Source organism: Nematostella vectensis, chromosome 3 (genome assembly GCF_932526225.1).
Source record: "Nematostella vectensis chromosome 3, jaNemVect1.1, whole genome shotgun sequence".
Classification (NCBI taxonomy): domain Eukaryota; kingdom Metazoa; phylum Cnidaria; class Anthozoa; order Actiniaria; family Edwardsiidae; genus Nematostella; species Nematostella vectensis.
In genome coordinates, this window is record NC_064036.1 from 13,264,458 (window position 1) to 13,285,684 (window position 21,227).

Sequence of the window (21,227 nt, forward strand, 5' to 3'; positions counted from 1 at the left end):
GTGACCTTTTGGGGGAAAAAATCGCGCTCAGGCTTTTATCGGCAAAATAACAGCAACAACAGAATCACTTGTTCAGCGCTAACTAATTAGCGCGAAAGTTTCTTTGTCAAAAAGGGCTTATTTTTGTTGAAATATTTTTTCTTCGTCGTTCTCTGGTGTGAGGGCAGCCATTTGTGTGTCTTTTTTTCTGGGGAGGGAGGGAGGGGGGGGGGGTGGGGCTTGAATTCACCGCACTAACATATCGTGGGTCATTTTGTTTCTGACTTCTACTTTTATTGAAACACTATGAATTAAAGGCTGCGGCTTTAAAGGTATTTGTGAATTGTTTTTTTCCGTTGCTTTGTGAAATTTTACCGCCTGCCGTCGAATATGTTACAAAAACAAGAGGCTGGAAAAGTATACAGCAACCTTCATTCTCTATCATATCACCTTCATTTTTTCTCGACATTTTAGGAAGTTACTAAATAAATATAGTTTAAAAAAAGGGCTTGCGTCATATTGTTTTAAAGACCTTGTGTCCATTTGCACTCTTACGTTTTTCTTTCTTTTCAAAGTAGTGTTGATATGTTTTTCAATATTTAGATAGAATCATCAGTTGCTTTATTAGGATGGTCTTAACAAACATAATATCTTCATGACTTACTCGAATAACCTTTCGGCTTCTCTTACATTCAGGACTTTGTGTTACTTTTGTTTATCGTCCTGCGACCAAATGTGCATACGTGCCCACCGCCCAAACCTGTCGATGTCTAACCGGCGTTCAGTCATGAGGTATCGTGCCATTTCTAAGGTTTGTAGTCTTTACCTTTGTACAATCCTCTGATATATTCATTCTTTCTGACAAAGTGTAAAAGCCGTTGACTATTATACTATATATATCTATTATACATCGTTTTGAGTGTTTTTTCTTATCGCAAAGTACCGCATTGTTTCTGAGCATGCCGAACATAACCGCCTATAAAACCAATAAAATCGAGAATGCTATCATAATAACTTTATTGTATTTATTGTTAGGAAAGCCTATCAACGGTGATGAACCCAGACCTATATAGATCTACAATAAAAAAAATAATAGTAATTATCTCAAATGATTATGCTAATGGTAATAAGCAATACACTCTTTTCTTTTTTTAAGAACATTTTTAAGAAGAACGTCCAGCCTGATATTACCAAATTTTAAGAACATGCTATTAAAATACCGATACTCAGTAGTAGTAAAATATCCGCAGTGGCTATATGCCCGACAGTCAGGACAGGTCTTGGATTGACTAAATGCCCGACAGTTTTCAATTTATTCAAATAACTAAGTTACATTGTCTTTCTAGTGAGTTCAAAGTATTCTTTATTTGTTGAGAAAGGGCAAGCGAATCTGAAACTAAAATTACGATTTTATAGGGTACACAGACAAAGGAAAGCATTCAATACCGACAACAAAGCTCAATCCAGAATAGCTTCCCTTTCTAAACAAATATAGGATAATTTGAACTCACTTGGTTTACAAATTATTGGCTTATTTGAATAAATTGGAAACTCTCGGGCATTAGCTAAGTCCATTGAAGACCTGTCCCGATAGTGTTGTAGGAGAACAAATTCTGTGTCACTTTGATAACGATTTTATAGTATATACAAGCAAGGAAAAACGTTAAATTCCGACTACAAATCTCAATTTAGATTCGCTTGCCCTTTCTCCACAAATATACAATACTTTGAACTCACGATAATTGAAAACTGTCGGGCATTTATAGTCCATCCAAGACCCATCCCGACTGCCGGGCATAACGCTCTGTTTTTTTTTTTTTTTTTTTTTTTTTTGTAGATGCTGTAATATACCTAATATGCTTCGGATAAGATATCTTTATTACTTCTTGATGAACAAAAAGCAAAAATACAAAAGCAAAACAGAAGCGAGATTAGGTGAAAGTTAGTGAAAAACTAGCCGAAACGAGTATCTATCAACCGTTCTGTGTAAAAGAGTCCAATATATTGGATGAACGTATTGTTTGAAGTCTACCAATATACTATTCTAACCTTTTAGAATCATTTGCAGGAGGGACTCGTTTCCGATCTCTCTCACTTATATATGGCGTAGCGGGGCTGGAATGCTAAAGTTTTTATTAAAAGAATTTAAAGGACCTCTGCAAAGTTTGGCAACCAGGTTATTATTTTGTAATGCTTCTTCGCAAACCTATGTTAACGTTAAACAGTCAAATAAATTGTGACCAGAAGGCAAAAATGCGACTTTAGAGAAAAGTGTTTGGGAACTAGGCAAATTACAAACTCCCCCTTTTTCTGACACGGAAATGAGTTTTCGCTGGGATAAAGTCTTCTAGACTACCTTATAGTCCAATAATATGTATGACTATTGTTTGACTGTTTACAATTGGTCCTTGAGTATAGGACATGACACCTGCAAATAAGACCACAACCCATGGAAAACATTTTCTATTGCAACAACAGAGAGAAGTTATTAGCTCTCACATCCGCTTACTATGTCCCCGCTCCTATTTTCTCCTGTGTTTTTATTTGTGAGCAATGTCGTTTTATTTTTCATGTACGAGAAAATACAGCATTGTTGTGGTGATGCCACAATAAATGTGCATTCCATGCGCCTTATACCATATGCTAATGTATGCTAATTAGCACGAGGTCCACATTTGCGCATGTTGACGGGTGAAAGAGAAGACCGAAAAGCCCGTCAAGAAGATCTGATCTGTAACACACGAAAAGCCCTACTTCCTCATTCAAAACTCCAAATACTTGATATACCACAGCCGGACCTACGAAAAACACGCGTCAGAGCTCTAAAGGTAAGATTAGGGCCCCAGTATTAAGGGAGATGCTAGAATTCGCGAACAAATCCGCCTTTGCTGTTTGCGCTTGATCTTCTTGGTCTTCACAAATCTTATGAATTGTCCACTGTGTAACCTCCACTAAAACACGTAAACCCTTGATTTCTAGCATTTACACAACGAGCAGGTACCTCCAGGACATGAGAATATTATCGGCAAGGAATATATCTTGGTGAATATAGGCGAAGGATGAACTCGCGCATACATGCTTCTAGTGGTCTGTCGGACCTTGTGGCCTCTTTTGTAATCTGTCAGATGTTCACCAACCTTCGACCAACCCTTTCGCTTTCCTGTCGCTAGAAACTTTGCTACATTGCAGTCAACCACAGGAATTCCATCTCACACGCTTAGCAGTCGCATTTATTTGTAAATTCCTGCTTGTTTTCCGACAGTGACTTGAGTATTGGCAGCCAATACGCGATGTACTTTCCGACATGTTATCTTCTTGTTGTTAGACGTCGCGCTTATAATAATGCGCGTTGATGTTTAGATGTGTAGTTGTGTGTATTTGCCCTGCTTTCAAACACTTCTTATAGCCAATAGAGTCGATACTCTGATACCTAAATACAAGTTTCTTTTTTTTGTCAAGGTATTTTAAATTTGCCTCTTCAATGGTTGATGGGGCTTTCTTGTCTGGATTCCAAATCACAAACCGCTCATAGAAGAACCGCACTATCGACCCTTCCCAAATATTCAACAAAGTTTCCGCTCGCTGATAAAAATCTCTGTATGCATATAAGCTCAAGAAAAGCTTCATTTTGGGTTTAACTATCCAGAATACATATAGAAGGGTGTATTATTATTTTTAACATCAGCTGAACAGCTTTATTTATTGATATGCTAGATGGAAATGGTATGGGGAATTGGCTACTTTAGAAATCAAGCTTAGGATTAGGATCAAATGATCATATGAAATCTTTCGAGGTGAATATTTTTACTCGATTGTAACATATACCACATGTTTAATAGCCACATAATATCTACTAATATCTACTACTATAAAATTCTAGTTTTTGCGCGCTGTAATAATTTTTATCCATTTGATCGCGACAAAAAGCCTTCCTATGATGGCAAATATATAACTATTGCCTTCATAAATATTTATAGAATTGATTATTTTTTTCTTTGCCGTGCCATTTCGAATGCTGGGAAAGACTTAAATGCTAAATTCGAATTAAGATTGCCATAAAAACGCCATTTAATGAGTTGAACATCTGTAAGTAGGGACATATATTATTGTCTGATTGTCTGGCGACTGTAGTGTGATTGCCTGTATGTTAAATTAAGAGGAAAATAACTGCATCATGGCTTCTTTTACTGAATGTTTTTTATTTTAATTTGGAGTTATATATTTGAGTTTTATTTTTTTTTGTTTTTGGGATGTTTGTTGATACAGTAGACATACTTGTATGCAGCAATATCTATCATTTTTAAAAACAATAGATTTAAATATTTGGCTCTTTTAATGGATAAACAGCTATGATACATCATCCAGTTTGTATCATGCTGTTGTTATCTTTTATGTGCAATGTCATTGCCCTTTGTAAATATATATAACCAGAAAAGTAACTTTGATATTATGTACTTTCTATCTTTTCTGATATGACACTAAATATTTTAGATATATGTTTTGTGATATATTAGCAAAATATGTTTTTTGTAATTAAACATACTGTTTGAATAAAATTGGTAGACAGTGTTTTTCATTTAGGTGAATAAATTCATGTCTGGAAGTCAATTAACTGCAGACTTACATAACACACTGCCCCTAATTACCACAAGTGAATCTATTTTGCAAAACATTGTTTGGTTCTGTCTTATATATTTCTTGTTTTTCAGAGCACGATGGCCGAGCAGCCGGCATACCAGTCAGATGAGCACATATGTAAGTTCACTCACCTGAGTAACAGATCATACCATAATTTTTGGATCTGTAATGTTGTTTTTAGAAATATTTAAAATATTTTATGATGCAAAGGAGCCAAATAATCAATCCCATTTACTAATTGTTTTTCCTATTATTATTTTGTGATACATACTAGGTTTTTTATAGTTGAGCTTTGAAAATTTCATTCTCTTAGGCCACATAAAAAATATTTTGGATATTTTTGGATATTATTAATTTCTTCTATACAAATGGTCATTGTATTCTTATCCAAATTTGTTTAGACTTTAGAGCTGCCCTGAAAGTTGGCTCGAAAGTTGAAAATGGATAATTATGAAACCTCCCTGTGCAACAGCTTTTTTCATCCCAAGCACATAGTTTGAGGGTTTTACAAGAGGCAAGAGCACCCTTTCAGCCAACAGTATTTTTTCAATATTCAACTGATTTGTATATTTATCACAAGCATCTATATCTGCAGCCTTCTCTCCCCTCACTACTCAGCACAGGCACCATCACGTCCCCCACCCCCCCTCCGAGTAACGCCTATGTGGCCAATGCCCCAGTATTGTACTTGGGCTATTGAATATTGTTATTTAGTAAATAAAACTCGGGAACCTTGCAAGAACAAGCGATTTGATTGGTTGAGAAACTCGGGATAAAATGCAATATACACCTCCTAGGAGGTGGATATTTTCCTGCGCCCAAAATCAAGCAAAATGGCGGATGTAACAGCCGATTTGCAAGAGATAAAAAAATTGCTCTAACACGGATAGTGGCTTTCAAAATATCTATATTTTGCCACTATCCACCTCAATGGAAAAAGGTATAATTGTTAACTATCTTGCTATCTCAGGATATTCCACCTGGAATATCATTGGTCATGCACAAGAAAGCAAGGCTGATACTGTATTTTGACATTCTGAAAATCAAATATTGGTATAAGTTCCTTTTTATTTGTATAGAAAATGTAATTCTATAGCTATTGGGCTCTTTATCACCCTGGAAAGATAATGAAAGTGCATTAACAGCATAAAAAATAAACTATACACCCAACTGACTGCCCAGTTTTAATGGAAAACAAAAAGGCTGTCTTTTTGTATTCAATTTATCCAGAATCTCATAACCTCCCATCCCATTATCCCATTTTTCCGAATTTTTAGGGTTTTCATGATGTTTTTCTGTGTGTTTAATAATAGCACCTTCTTGATTAAAGCTAGTGCAGTGCACGGCTTATTATGCCATAACGCATCACCAAAAAAAATGGTTGTCTCACAGATGTAGCACTTTAATAGTATAAAATAGGGAATAAGTGATAATACAGATTGAGGTTAACAGTTGTTTCGATGCCACTTTGTCACCAGCAACTTTTTGTTGCATATATTTTAGAATAAATATTTTGCTGAACTTAGAACTTTGAAAAAACATGTACATGATACATAGATTTGGATGAATGGGTCTATGCATGTTCCTTTCAGGAAGGGGAGAGGCACATAGATCATACCCGTGAGGGAGGGAAAGGGAGGAGCACAAAGATCATACCAAGGAGGGAGTGGAGGGGCAGATAGATCATACCAGGGAGGGAGGGGAGGAGCACATAGAGCATACCAAGGAGGGAGGGGAGGGGCAGATAGATCATACCAGGGAGGGAGGGGAGGAGCACATAGACCATACCAAGGAGGGAGGGGAGGGGCAGATAGATAACACCAGGGAGAGAGGGGAGGAGCACATAGATCATACCAAGGAGGGAGGGGAGGAGCACAAAGATCATACCAAGGAGGGAGGGGAGGAGCACAAAGATCATACCAAGGAGGGAGGGGAGGAGCACATAGACTATACCAAGGAGGGAGGGGAGGGGCAGATAGATAACACCAGGGAGAGAGGGGAGGAGCACATAGATCATACCAAGGAGGGAGGGGAGGAGCTCAAAGATCATACCAAGGAGGGAGGGGCACAAAGATCATGCAAGGGAGGGAGGGGAGGGGCAGATAGATCATACCAGGGAGGGAGGGAGGAGCACATAGACCATTCCAAGGAGGGAGGGGAGGGGCACATAGATCATACTAGGGAGGGGAGGGGAGTTGCACATAGATCATACCAGGGAGGGAGGGGAAGGCAAATAGATCATACCAGGGAGGGAGGATAGAAGCAGATAGATCATACTAGGGAGGGAGGGGAAGGCAGATAGATCATACCAGGGAGGGAGGGAAAGGCAGATAGATCATACCAGGGAGGGAGGGGAAGGCAAATAGATCATACCAGGGAGGGAGGAAAAGGCAGATAGATCATACCAGGGAGGGAGCCAAAGGCAAATAGATCATACCAAGAAGGGGAGGAGCAGATAGATCATTCCAGGGAGGGAGGGGATGGCAGATAGATCATACCAGGGAGGGAGGGGAAGGCAGATAGATCATTACAGGGAGGGAGGGGAAGGCAGATAGATCATTCCAGGGAGGGAGGGGAAGGCAGATAGATCATTTCAGGGAGGAAGGAGAAGGCAGATAGATCATTCCAGGGAGGAAGGAGAAGGCAGATAGATCATTACAGGGAGGGAGGGGAAGGCAGATAGATCATTACAGGGAGGGAGGGGAAGGCAGATAGATCATTCCAGGGAGGGAGGGGAAGGCAGATAGATCATTCCAGGGAGGGAGGGGAAGGCAGATAGATCATTCCAGGGAGGAAGGAGAAGGCAGATAGATCATATCAGGGAGGGAGGGGAAGGCAGATAGATCATACCAGGGAGGGAGGGGAAGGCAGGTAGATCATACCAGGGAGGGAGGGGAAGGCAGATAGATCATATCAAGGAGGGAGGGAAAGGCAGTTAGATCATACCAGGGAGGGAGGTAAAGGCAGATAGATCATAGTAGGGAGGGAGGGAAAGACAGAGAGATCATAGTAGGGAGGGAGGAGCAGATAGATCATACCAGAAAGGAAGGGAAAGGTTGATACTATTAAAAAGAGATGAGTATGTCACACAAATTGGAAGGAAAATATGGATTATAAAGAAGGTTGATGAGACATATTTATAAAATAGATTCATATCTGTAAAGCTGTGTATACATTGTTGCTTACCCTCTGCTTGATATATTTTCTATTTCTTTTCCTTATTTCTTCCATTTCTGTATCATGTTCAGTGTGTGATGAGTGTGACCAGCTCTACAAAGGCCACTGTCCAGTCCATGGTCCCCTAGAATGGATTCCTCATTCTAAAGCCATCAGCTCTGCCCACTACAGCCCATGTGTAGCGTCCCTGCCTGACGGCCTGCTGATGAAGGAGTCCACTATCCCAGAGGTGGAGATGGGTGTGTTTGCTGCCAGGATCATCCAAAAGAGGGTCATGTTCGGACCTTTTCAAGGCAAGAGGGTACTACCGCAGCAGTTGATCTCTGGACAGAACTTGACATTTGCTTGGGATGTAAGTACAGCTCATTGAACTAATCTGGGACATGTATTATATACTGTATGCTCGGGACATGACTACAGATTATTCAACTAATCTTGGACAGGTAGTTAAGCAATAGTATGTTTGACAGCATAAACATATTGTGTAATTATTTATCATGTAATCATAGTCCACCCATCCCTGGCTATGTCTCCATCCTAGATTATCATGTCATGCTAAAATATTTTATCTCCATGTTTGCCACTAGGGCGCTGAGCTTCTAGCATGCAAAAAGAATAACAAGCATATCTCTTTGTCGATAAATAATAATTGACTGCGCACCCTGGCTTTTTTCATTCCTTTCTCCTTTTAGTTGCTTCAGAGTGGCCTTGCTACATCTGTGCTGGATAGAAGCTTGCGTGACTATTTCCAATCCTTTCCCCTTTTAGTTGCTTCAGAGTGGCCTTGCTACATCTGTGCTGGATAGAAGCTTTGGTGACTATTTCCAATCCTTTCCCCTTTTATTAGTTGCTTCTGAGTGGCCTTGCTACATCTGTGCTGGATAGAAGCTTGCGTGACTATTTCCAATCCTTTCCCCTTTTAGTTGCTTCAGAGTGGCCTTGCTACATCTGTGCTGGATAGAAGCTTGCGTGACTATTTCCAATCCTTTCCCCTTTTAGTTGCTTCAGAGTGGCCTTGCTACATCTGTGCTGGATAGAAGCTTGCGTGACTATTTCCAATCCTTTCCCCTTTTAGTTGCTTCAGAGTGGCCTTGCTACATCTGTGCTGGATAGAAGCTTGCGTGACTATTTCCAATCCTTTCCCCTTTTAGTTGCTTCAGAGTGGCCTTGCTACATCTGTGCTGGATAGAAGCTTGCGTGACTATTTCCAATCCTTTCCCCTTTTAGTTGCTTCAGAGTGGCCTTGCTACATCTGTGCTGGATAGAAGCTTGCATGACTATTTCCAATCCTTTCCCCTTTTAGTTGCTTCAGAGTGGCCTTGCTACATCTGTGCTGGATAGAAGCTTGCGTGACTATTTCCAATCCTTTCCCCTTTTAGTTGCTTCAGAGTGGCCTTGCTACATCTGTGCTGGATAGAAGCTTGCGTGACTATTTCCAATCCTTTCCCCTTTTAGTTGCTTCAGAGTGGCCTTGCTACATCTGTGCTGGATAGAAGCTTGCGTGACTATTTCCAATCCTTTCCCCTTTTAGTTGCTTCAGAGTGGCCTTGCTACATCTGTGCTGGATAGAAGCTTGCGTGACTATTTCCAATCCTTTCCCCTTTTAGTTGCTTCAGAGTGGCCTTGCTACATCTGTGCTGGATAGAAGCTTGCGTGACTATTTCCAATCCTTTCCCCTTTTAGTTGCTTCAGAGTGGCCTTGCTACATCTGTGCTGGATAGAAGCTTGTGTGACTATTTCCAATCCTTTCCCCTTTTAGTTGCTTCAGAGTGGCCTTGCTACATCTGTGCTGGATAGAAGCTTGCGTGACTATTTCCAATCCTTTTCCCTTTTAGTTGCTTCAGAGTGGCCTTGCTACATCTGTGCTGGATAGAAGCTTGCGTGACTATTTCCAATCCCTTCCCCTTTTAGTTGCTTCAGAGTGGCCTTGCTACATCTGTGCTGGATAGAAGCTTGCGTGACTATTTCCAATCCTTTCCCCTTTTAGTTGCTTCAGAGTGGCCTTGCTACATCTGTGCTGGATGCGACAGAGGAGTCTCGTAGTAACTGGATGCGTTACGTCACATACGCACGCGATAAACGCGAGCAGAATTTGACTGCATTTCAGTTCTGCGGGGAGATCTACTACCGGACCTTCCGCACCATCTACCCAGGGGAGGAGCTGCTTGTGTGGTTTGAAGACGAGTACAGCTGTTCTATCGATGACCTTCCGGAAGAGTTTTCTAGTGATCAAGGTACTGGCCCTTACGCATGCAAGACAGTACTTGATGATTACAGTAATAAGCATGTCAAAAGCTACATACGTAAGACAATTCTTAATGATAAGTTAACATACCAGAAGCTACATACACACGCTACACATGCAAGACAGTACTTGATGAGAAGTTAACGTGTCAGAAGCTACATACACACGCTACACATGCGAGACAGTACTTGATGAGAAGTTAACATACCAAAAGCTACATACACACGCTTCACATGCGAGACAGTACTTGATGAGAAGTTAACATACCAGAAGCTACATACACACGCTACACATGCGAGACAGTACTTGATGAGAAGTTAACATACCAAAAGCTACATACACACGCTACACATGCAAGACAGTACTTGATGAGAAGTTAACATACCAAAAGCTACATACACACGCTACACATGCAAGACAGTACTTGATGAGAAGTTAACATACCAAAAGCTACATACACACGCTACACATGCAAGACAGTACTTGATGATTACAGTAAATAGCAGTCAAAAGCTACATACGTAAGACAATTCTTAATGATAAGTTAACATACCAGAAGCTACATACACACGCTACACATGCAAGACAGTACTTGATGAGAAGTTAACATACCAGAAGCTACATACACACGCTACACATGCGAGACAGTACTTGATGAGAAGTTAACATACCAGAAGCTACATACACACGCTACACATGCAAGACAGTACTTAATGATAAGTTAACATACCAGAAGCTACATACACACGCTACACATGCAAGACAGTACTTGATGAGAAGTTAACATACCAGAAGCTACATACACACGCTACACATGCGAGACAGTACTTGATGAGAAGTTAACATACCAGAAGCTACATACACACGCTACACATGCAAGACAGTACTTGATGAGAAGTTAACATACCAAGAGCTACATACACACGCTACACATGCAAGACAGTACTTGATGAGAAGTTAACATACCAGAAGCTACATACACACGCTACACATGCAAGACAGTACTTGATGAGAAGTTAACATACCAAAAGCTACATACACACGCTTCACATGCGAGACAGTACTTGATGAGAAGTTAACATACCAGAAGCTACATACACACGCTACACATGCAAGACAGTACTTGATGAGAAGTTAACATACCAAAAGCTACATACACACGCTTCACATGCGAGACAGTACTTGATGAGAAGTTAACGTGTCAGAAGCTACATACACACGCTACACATGCAAGACAGTACTTAATGATAAGTTAACATACCAGAAGCTACATACACACGCTACACATGCAAGACAGTACTTGATGAGAAGTTAACATACCAGAAGCTACATACACACGCTACACATGCAAGACAGTACTTAATGATAAGTTAACATACCAGAAGCTACATACACACGCTACACATGCGAGACAGTACTTGATGAGAAGTTAACATACCAGAAGCTACATACACACGCTACACATGCAAGACAGTACTTGATGAGAAGTTAACATACCAGAAGCTACATACACACGCTACACATGCAAGACAGTACTTGATGAGAAGTTAACATACCAGAAGCTACATACACACGCTTCACATGCGAGACAGTACTTGATGAGAAGTTAACATACCAGAAGCTACATACACACGCTACACATGCAAGACAGTACTTGATGAGAAGTTAACATACCAGAAGCTACATACACACGCTACACATGCGAGACAGTACTTGATGAGAAGTTAACATACCAAAAGCTACATACACACGCTACACATGCAAGACAGTACTTGATGAGAAGTTAACATACCAGAAGCTACATACACACGCTAAACATGCAAGACAGTACTTGATGAGAAGTTAACATACCAGAAGCTACATACACACGCTAAACATGCAAGACAGTACTTGATGAGAAGTTAACATACCAAAAGCTACATACACACGCTACACATGCGAGACAGTACTTGATGAGAAGTTAACATACCAGAAGCTACATACACACGCTACACATGCAAGACAGTACTTAATGAGAAGTTAACATACCAGAAGCTACATACACACGCTACACATGCGAGACAGTACTTGATGAGAAGTTAACATACCAGAAGCTACATACACACCTAGGCAATTTCTTGATGATCTCTGACTTAGCAATGTCACAAGGCATGCAAGGATAAGTTGAAACCCATGAGTGAATTTAACTTCGCAAAGACTACTTCACATTTTTTAGTACTGGATTTCTGTGCAATAGCTTGATGTTTAACAGTAGTTGCTACTTTTTACCCATGCTTCTTTCGGCTAGATACTTAAATACAAATTTAGTGTCTCTTGTCTTGTAATGCCTGAGTTCGCGTGCATGTTTTGCCGTACGGTGTTCGCCGGCAGCTAATACCGTCTTTTGGCTTGTAGTGCCTCAGTTACCGTGTCTCTTGCCTTGTAGTGCTCCAGTTCGCCTGCATGTTTAGCTTATACCGTGTCTCTTGTCTTGTAGTGCCTCAGTTCGCGTGCATGTTTTGCCGTACCATGTTCGCCGGTAGCTTATACCGTGTCTCTTGTCTTGTAGTGCCTGAGTTCTCTTGCATGTTTTGCCGTACGGTGTTCGCCGGTAGCTTATACCGTGTCTCTTGTCTTGTAGTGCCTGAGTTCGCGTGCATGTTTTGCCGTACGGTGTTCGCGGGCGCCACTTACCTACACAAGCACCACAAGTTCCGCTGTCCAAACGGACCCCTGCATGGCACCTACGGCGCATCCCGAACCACAGGCCTTGTGGGGGCGTTATTTCGGTTACCTGTCGAGGTCCCCGATGGCTGGAGCAGCACTGAACAGGAATTAGAGAGCAACACCAGAAAGTCCCTGTCGCCTGACTCCCATCACTCGCGACGCAAGAGCAAGCCCCGCAAACTCGCGAGACAAATGGAAGAAGACGAGGCGTGGAACCCCGAGCAGCCTTTCGGTCCACCTCCCGCGTCCTTCCTCAATGAGAACTTCACGCGTGATAAAGATAGCGCGACCCTCGTGATGCTACCCCCTGGCACGCGCGTGTGCGACTCGCGCGACGACTCGTGCGATGCAGAGAAGCAGATGCTACACGCGGGAACAAAAAGGTCCGCGGAGGATTATGACGATTACTATCACATGGACAAGCAGGTGTGCCACGAGCAAGGCGATGACCCGCGCGTGTCGCCAACGAGTCAGCAATACGCGTGTGGCGAGTGTGGCAAGACTTTCGCGCGACCCACATGGTGGGCAAAACACGAGTCTGCGCACAACTGCAAGCGAGCTTCACCGAGCGCGAGGTCCTCACCGACCCCGAGTGAATCACCTTCACTCAGTAAAATACCATCCTCAAGCAAAACACTGTCTCCAAGTAAAATATTCGAACACAACGAAACTGAGGTGAGTCAAAAACAGGGCTCAACTTTATCGTCATTTACCAGGACAGGGGAGTCGGTCTGCGAAGATTTGCTGAAATAAAAAGAAATTTCTTCAAATAACTCAAATAACTCCAATGCTGACTAGTGCTCTTAAATGAAAATTCTTAATTATAGAATACAGGGAATTCAACTTCATGGATTCGCGTGTAATTCTCATTTTACCTTTGTAGCCGACTGTGGAGAAAAAACCTAAGATGAAGCATCCTCGTGTGTCGTACCGGTGCGATGAGTGCGGCCGCGCCTTCGCCTGTCCGTCCTGGTTGAAACGCCACAAGCGTGTCCATGGGGGCTCTACCGACCTATCACCAACCGAGGAGAAACCTGTCCCTATATCGCATGCGTCGGCCAACGCCCTGGACGAGACCCGACCACATATATGTCAAGACTGTGGCCGGCGATTTGCTGTCCCGGCCTGGCTAACACGTCACCGTATGGTCCATCACAAGTCTGCGCCCCAAACTACCTACGACCCGTCCAAACCTTTCAACTGTACCATCTGCGGACGATCATTCGCGGTCGCCTACTGGCTGATCCGCCATCAGAAAATGTACCACGAGGAAGTAATTCCCCCCACTCCGATCACACCCGCAGCTCAGTCAGACAATAAGGACCTTCCATGGAAATGCGAGGACTGTGGACTGGCGTTTAAGTGGTCGTCCTGGTTACAGCGCCATCAGCGCAATAATTGTCACGGTGAGAGTAATAAGAAGGCGGTGGTGACCGTGACATCCAAGATGCAGGCACCGAGGTCTGATGCCCCGTTTGCGTGCGAGCGACCAGGATGCGGGAAGGCGTTTGCTACTAAGCGTCAGTACGGACGACACAGGCGACGGCATTTGCAGAATGATATCTTAAATGGCAGAAAGGTGCCCGAGGAGAAACCCTCCGAAACGGCTACTAACGGCCCGCCCTTCATCTGTCCGCATGCGAACTGTGGGAGATCGTTCGGCGCCAGACATCTCTACTTGAAACATAAAAGACGCCATCTCAGCACTCAACCACAAGTTCAGGATTCCGCCAAACATGATGCAGCCAAGAGTATCGAAAAAGAAGTCGAGCCGTTGAAAGAGACTACGCCAGATGATGCAATGGAATCGGAGAAGGTGGATTCGGAAAGCTCAGTGCAAGGACCTCCATACACGTGTAAGTATTGCAGTAAGGTGTTCTCGTACTCTCTGCTGCTAAAAAGACACGAGTTAAGACATCGCAACAACGAAAACACCAAGAAGAAGATCCTGAAGGCGCTCAATCTCCCGCCTGAGTTACCTGTCGAGGAGAACACAGCGTTCCCGCACGTCTGCGAGATATGCGGAGCTTCGTTTAAAGGCCTCCACTTGTGGAATCGCCACATGGTCAAGCATCTGAACGACAAGGAACCGCCCAACAAGAAACCAAGTGTTCTTTTCAAACGCCAAATGTACTCTTGCGAGGAATGCGGCAAGAAATTCGCGGCAGCCTCGTGGCTGACACGTCACATGCGCGAACATGCGGCAAGGGCAGAAAGCGTCGAGGACCTACCAAATGCCACGGCGCCTCAATCCCAGGCAGAACCTGTGAAGCACACGTGCGATGAGTGCGGTAGAATGTTCGCGACGTCGTTTTGGTTGACAAGACACAAAAGAGAACACGCTAAGCGTTTAGAGGGTGTGGCCCAAGGGATAACCACTGAGGGTTCACGGTCTACCCACACGGAGAAGCATAACAAGCCTTCCAAATTCAAGCGGGGAAAACATACCTGTGATGAGTGCGGGAGGAGCTTTGCCGTCGCATTCTGGCTGACAAGGCACAAACGAGAACACATGCCGAAGTCTGCTGATGGGGAAACCATCGAAGAGACCCCCGATCAACCCGTGGGCGTCAAGAAAAATGGACGGACTGTGTATATTTGCTCAGAACCCGACTGCAATAGGGAGTTCCCTTGGCCGTCGTGGCTAGTGAAGCATCGACGGATTCATCAGCGGAAAAAGGTGGCACAGATGAAGGCTGAGGCTGAGGTCGAACAAGAGGCCAAGGTAGAAGAGGGCGAGGTCACAGAAGCGCCCGCAGTGACAGCTATCGAGGAGAAGGAAGAGGTATCGAAAGAGAAAAATGTGATCATCCAAAGTGAAATGGACACGGTGACGGACATGAAGACGGAGCAGTGTTACGAGGTGTTCGGCGAGGTGGGGGTGAAGCAGTACCGGTGTAAGATCTGCCACAAGACTTCTGCTTGGCACACAGGTATCGTGTACCACGTGCGCGTGCACCACACTCACGAGCGGCCCTTCCAGTGCCAGATTTGCCACAAGTCATTCCACATGGCGGGCGACCTGACCAAGCATGCCAAGCGCCATTCCGGTGAGAAGCCATTCCCATGCCAGCACTGCTCTAAGTGCTTTGCCACCGCGCAACAGGCACGCAAGCACGCCAACAGCCACCACACCCCCCTACCCTACCACTGCATGGGGTGTGGTAAGAGGTTCCGGGACAGGAGCTCCCTATGGAAGCATAAGCTCAGTAGTGGTCCTTGTAATAAGGTATGTCAGTAATGAGGTATGTCAATAATGAGGTATGTCAATAATAAGGTATGTCACTAATGAGGTATGTCACTAATGAGGTATGTCAATAAAAAGGTATGTCAATAAAAAGGTATGTCAATAATGAGGTATGTCAATAATGAGGTATGTCAATAATGAGGTATGTCAATAATGAGGTATGTCAATAATGAGGTATGTCAGTAATGAGGTATGTCAATAACGAGGTATGTCAAAAATGAGGTATGTCAATAATGAAGTAAGTCAATAATGAGGTATGTCAATAATGAGGTATGTCAATAAAAAGGTATGTCAATAATGAGGTATGTCAATAAAAAGGTATGTCAATAATGAGGTATGTCAATAATGAGGTATGTCAATAATGAGGTAAGTCAATAATAAGGTATGTCAATAATGAGGTATGTCAATAATGAGGTATGTCAATAATGAGGTATGTCAATAATGAGGTATGTCAATAATGAGGTATGTCAATAATGAGGTATGTCAATAATGAGGTAAGTCAATAATGAGGTATGTCAATAATGAGGTATGTCAATAATGAGGTATGTCAATAATGAGGTAAGTCAATAATAAGGTATGTCAATAATGAGGTAAGTCAATAATGAGGTATGTCAATAATGAGGTAAGTCAATAATAAGGTATGTCAATAATGAGGTAAGTCAATAATGAGGTATGTCAATAATGAGGTATGTCAATAATGAGGTAAGTCAATAATAAGGTATGTCAATAATGAGGTATGTCAATAATGAGGTAAGTCAATAATAAGGTATGTCAATAATGAGGTATGTCAATAATGAGGTATGTCAATAATGAGGTAAGTCAATAATAAGGTATGTCAATAATAAGGTAAGTCAATAATGAGGTATGTCAATAATGAGGTATGTCAATAATGAGGTATGTCAATAATAAGGTATGTCAATAATGAGGTAAGTCAAAGTCATGATGGGTCACCCATCATTAGCTCAGAATCTACGAATTTTGGATATGCTGGTTTCTTTTCAATCCCTTTTTGTTGTTAGGGTTCTAACTGAGATTACCGCCTATAGAAAGAGTAATCGCAAACTCTTTGAAACTAGCGATCGATAAATTATTAATTAGGAACGTCTTACACGTAATGTGGCAAAATTTTCAGCACACTGTAAATCATATGTCAATTTCCTTCTCTGTAGCTATGTAAACTTTTTAACTCTTCTTTCCTCACTGTGCCACCTCCTCTTTGTAACTATGCAATTTTTTTTTTGTTAAAACTCTTTTTTCTTCACTGAGCCATTTCCTCTGTAACTAAATAACCTTTTCAAAACTTTATTCTTCACTGAGCCATTTCCTCTGTAACTAAATAACCTTTTCAAAACTTTATTCTTCACTGAGCCATTTCCTCTGTAACTAAATAACCTTTTCAAAACTTTATTCTTCACTGAGCCATTTCCTCTGTAACTAAATAACCTTTTCAAAATTTTATTCTTCACTGTGACACATCCCCTGTAAATGGGCAATCTTTTAAATTATCCTTTTTTCACTGTGCCACATCCATATTTAGGTAAAGGATAGACGCAAGGTAGCCCACTCAGCGAAACCTGTACCGGAAAAACCCCAGCCCCCAATGGCACTATCGGGACATGGTTCCACTCAGTGCAACATCTGCAAGAAAGACTTCGAAGACACGGGCTCCCTGTGGGGCCATCGCTTGCGAGTACATCCCGACATGCTCCTCGGCACGTGTAAGAAATGCGGTAACCATAAGGGCGACGGGCACTCGTGTCAGGGCACTGCGACAAGGTCACAGACCAAGGTCAGCGGGGCACCTTCCACCAGGTCACACGCAAAGGTTGGTATAGCGCTTTTTAATAGTACAGATAATCTATGATTGCAATAGTGTTGATTCAGTTCGAGTATTGATAAGCGGCTGTTTTTTTTGTTGTGTGAAAAACAAGTAAGGGTTAGGATTAGGGTGCATCATTTCCCTTCTTTGTGACAGCTTAATCATAGCTTTACTTGCACACCTCTACCACAGGCCACCTTAACACGCATTGAATGGAACTCTACGCCATTTTGTATCCATCAATATTTATTGTATGTTTATTTGTCCGACGCACGCATCACCGTTGAACCCTGTATGTACCCGGCATGTAAAAATACGCTGACCCGTGGTTCCATTAGTTCCAGTTCTTACACACTAACTCCCACCACTGGACCAGTCTTATCATGCCTTATGCGTTAAGTTTTGTTTACAAATACTAGATGTGTCCGCATGTGCTTGTCTCCTTTCAAACTTGCACCATCCCAATTCAACTTTTATGTGTTTATAGGCCCTACACCTGACTTGTTTCCGCTGCGGCGAGTCGTTCAGTGATCGTGACGAGTACCGCAGCCATCTGACCACACACCGCACGGGCGAGAAGATCGTATGCAAGTACTGCGGCAAGAGCTGGCTCCGCAAGGCCGACCTCACCAGGCACTTGCGCGTGCATACGGGAGAGCGACCCTACCCATGTCCTGAGTGCGGGCTCGCCTTCAAGGTATCAGATGGACTCAAGCGGCACATGCGCAGTTTGCATCCGAACTCGACTAAGCCTTGCTTGAGGGTAGAGCCCGACGGTGCTAACAGCAGTGAAGGTAATCCCTCCCCTCCCCTCTTCTTTCCCCTCTCCACTCCCCTCCCCCTTGAGGGTCGAGAGCTCTCAACCAGAACTTTGAAAACTATTAGACTGTATCTTTTCCAACGTTGACTGCGAGTATTCTGAGAACTCTTGCGATCGATTCCCAAAATGCCAAAACCGCTTCTAACCGTCAATCAAGTTTTGAATTTTAATAATAGAACATGTTTTGTACTCTCGGATTGGTCAAAGCATTGCAGTGAGGTGTCTTTGGTAGAAGCCATCAAAGTGTAGGCCATTTGAAGGTTTTTGACAGTTGAAGGTTTTTGACAAACAAAAGCTAAAATGCATTTTGTAGCTTGGAATTTATAGAGTGGCGCGGTAGCTTAGTGCGGGCTTAGCTTCTCATGCAAGAGGGCCGCTGACAATGATGACACTGCTCACACACTAACTCACAATCATGTTTTTTAACTGCGTGGAGCAGTCCGTATCTATACACTGACGAGTAAAGTCAGTCACATGTGAAGCGCATTTGATTGATTCGTATGTTAAAGTGCGCTATACAAATGTCAAGCATTAAATGTCAAGCATTAATTTACATTACATTTTATTTTTATTAGGAGGAGTTCGCAGACTACTTGCAGTTAAGTGTTTAAAAGGCTGCGTGTTGCTTTAACTTCTCTTCCTGCTGACAATTAGTGCGTATATTCATGTAGCTTATTTATACGCAGACAACGAGATACACATTGGGGAGAATCAAGACGTTGAAGCTATGTCAAGCCCTGATAAAGCGAACGAAGATGACACCGAAAACAATGTGTCGGGACAAAAGGCCTTGTCAAGCCCAAGTAAAGCGGACAAAGATAAGCATGAAAACAATGAGTTGGGACAAAAGCCCGTTTCAAGCCCCGCTAAAGCGGAAAAAGATAACACTGAATTCAGCGAGTCTGGACCTGAGCCCGTGTCAAGCCCTTTAAAAGCGGACAAAGATAAGACCGAAATCGATGCGTCGTCTGGGCAGAATTCGGCTGACGACGCAGATGGCGTCACAGAGAAACCTAGTGAGAAGTCGACCAGTAGAAAGGAATATGTTGAGTTAGAGAACATTGTAGATTATACTAGGGAAGACAGCCAGAAACAGACTGAGAATGGTGCAATAACGAAGCCTATGGACGGCACTGAGAAAGCCGCAAGTAACGATGAAGAGGATTCGACCAAAACGGATACGGACACTTCTAGGGAAATTTCTAAGAAAGACAGTGAAGAGAATTCGACCAAAACAGATACGGGTACTTCTACGGACATTTATAAGAAAGACAGTGAAGAGAATTCGACCAAAACAGATACGGGCAGTTCTAGGAACATTTCTAAGAATGGTAGTGACAGTGAACTGGAGAACGACCACGGCGATGATGAAAATATTCTCAAGCCAAGCAAGAAGCCGGAAGTGTCGTCACTAGGCACAGAGACTGACGTACCAGAAGAATGTGATAGGTCTGCGAATAACACAGAGCCGGTAAGGAAGGATACAAGCCCTTCTCAGGTGAACGGTACGGCAGAGGAGATCGGGGAGAATGTATCAACTAGCATTCCTGCTGCCCTTGGTCAGACTGTTGTTGACACTAATCGCAAGGATACGCGCCCAGAAGAGGCGACCACGGATCGTCCTCTTGGTGATGCTTTAAACGCGTACAGCGAGACGGATGGGCCCACGAACTCGCTTTCAGAAGAACAATTCAATACAGGCTCCGAGCAAGTGTCAGAACCAGAGGAATCGCGTAGAATAGACGTAGAACTTGAGGTCTCTGAGACGGGAGCGACGGTTAATGGCAAAGAAGACAAAAGATACGACACAGAATCAGATACTGCGCTCACTCCTTCCTCAGAACTGGGGCATGAGAAAGAAAGCCACATTGATATAACTGAAGCGGGCGAATCGGATACCTCTTTTCAGGCAAGCAGCAAACGGGGGTTGAAGGCCAAGAAATCGAATGCGAAGAAGAAAGTTGCGGATTCAGTTAATAACAATGACGCAGGAGACACGAGTAAAGCGAAGGGGAACGCGGGGCGTAAATGCCCCTATTGCTCTAAGTTGTTTTCGTTGCCTGGTAACCTGGCCCGTCATGTGCGGCTTCACACGGGGGAGAGGCCGTTCTCGTGCAAAACGTGTGGAGAGACGTTCATGAGGTCAGATGTCATGAGCCAGCATATCGCGACATTCCACTGATCGTCGCGCACGTCCACGCCATTACACGTGTCTGCAACACGCATCGGAAAAGGCGAGCGCGGAAAACGACCGAAATTGTTGCGTTCCATCAAATAGCGGCTACACCGTTTCTATCAAATAACTGTGTCGTAAAATGATAAAAACGGATGAAATCTATTTCTGTTATTTTGCAAAAAAGGGGCTATAGATCATTCCTAATAGAAGGGGCTTGCCAAACTACTGTTCTGTTGAAGAGAACTTGATATCGAGTCTTTCCTGATTTATCCTAGAGCATTATTACCTTCTGATATAAGGCGCTGATATATGCGTATTTGATGGGTTTTATAGATATACTGTGTATCATAGTGGGCGTCGGTATTTATAATATTCGGTTACACGAAAACATTAAAATATTATTCAGAATAAATCCCTGGT

The 21,227-nt window shown here is 42.9% G+C and overlaps 1 protein-coding gene across 1 annotated transcript; it reads left to right on the forward strand.

The window, feature by feature from the left end:
• The first annotated feature begins 2,645 nt into the window (after positions 1-2,645).
• LOC5518712 lies at positions 2,646-21,219 on the forward strand. The gene is made up of 9 exons (XM_048725325.1): positions 2,646-2,807; positions 4,689-4,734; positions 7,866-8,146; positions 9,782-10,028; positions 12,660-13,420; positions 13,629-15,974; positions 17,530-17,817; positions 18,299-18,605; positions 19,318-21,219. The coding sequence occupies exons 1-9, from the start codon at positions 2,661-2,663 to the stop codon at positions 20,811-20,813; spliced, it is 5,919 nt and encodes a 1,972-aa protein (XP_048581282.1). The 5' UTR covers positions 2,646-2,660; the 3' UTR covers positions 20,814-21,219.
• The last annotated feature ends 8 nt before the right edge of the window (positions 21,220-21,227 follow it).

Coding starts and splice junctions, on each gene's coding strand:
- LOC5518712 (XM_048725325.1), top strand. CDS start 2,661: ATGTTGACGGGTGAAAGAGAAGACCGAAAAGCCCGTCAAGAAGATCTG. Junction 10,029..12,659: donor AGAGTTTTCTAGTGATCAAG/GTACTGGCCCTT, acceptor CTTGTCTTGTAG/TGCCTGAGTTCGCGTGCATG. Junction 15,975..17,529: donor GTAGTGGTCCTTGTAATAAG/GTATGTCAGTAA, acceptor ATCCATATTTAG/GTAAAGGATAGACGCAAGGT.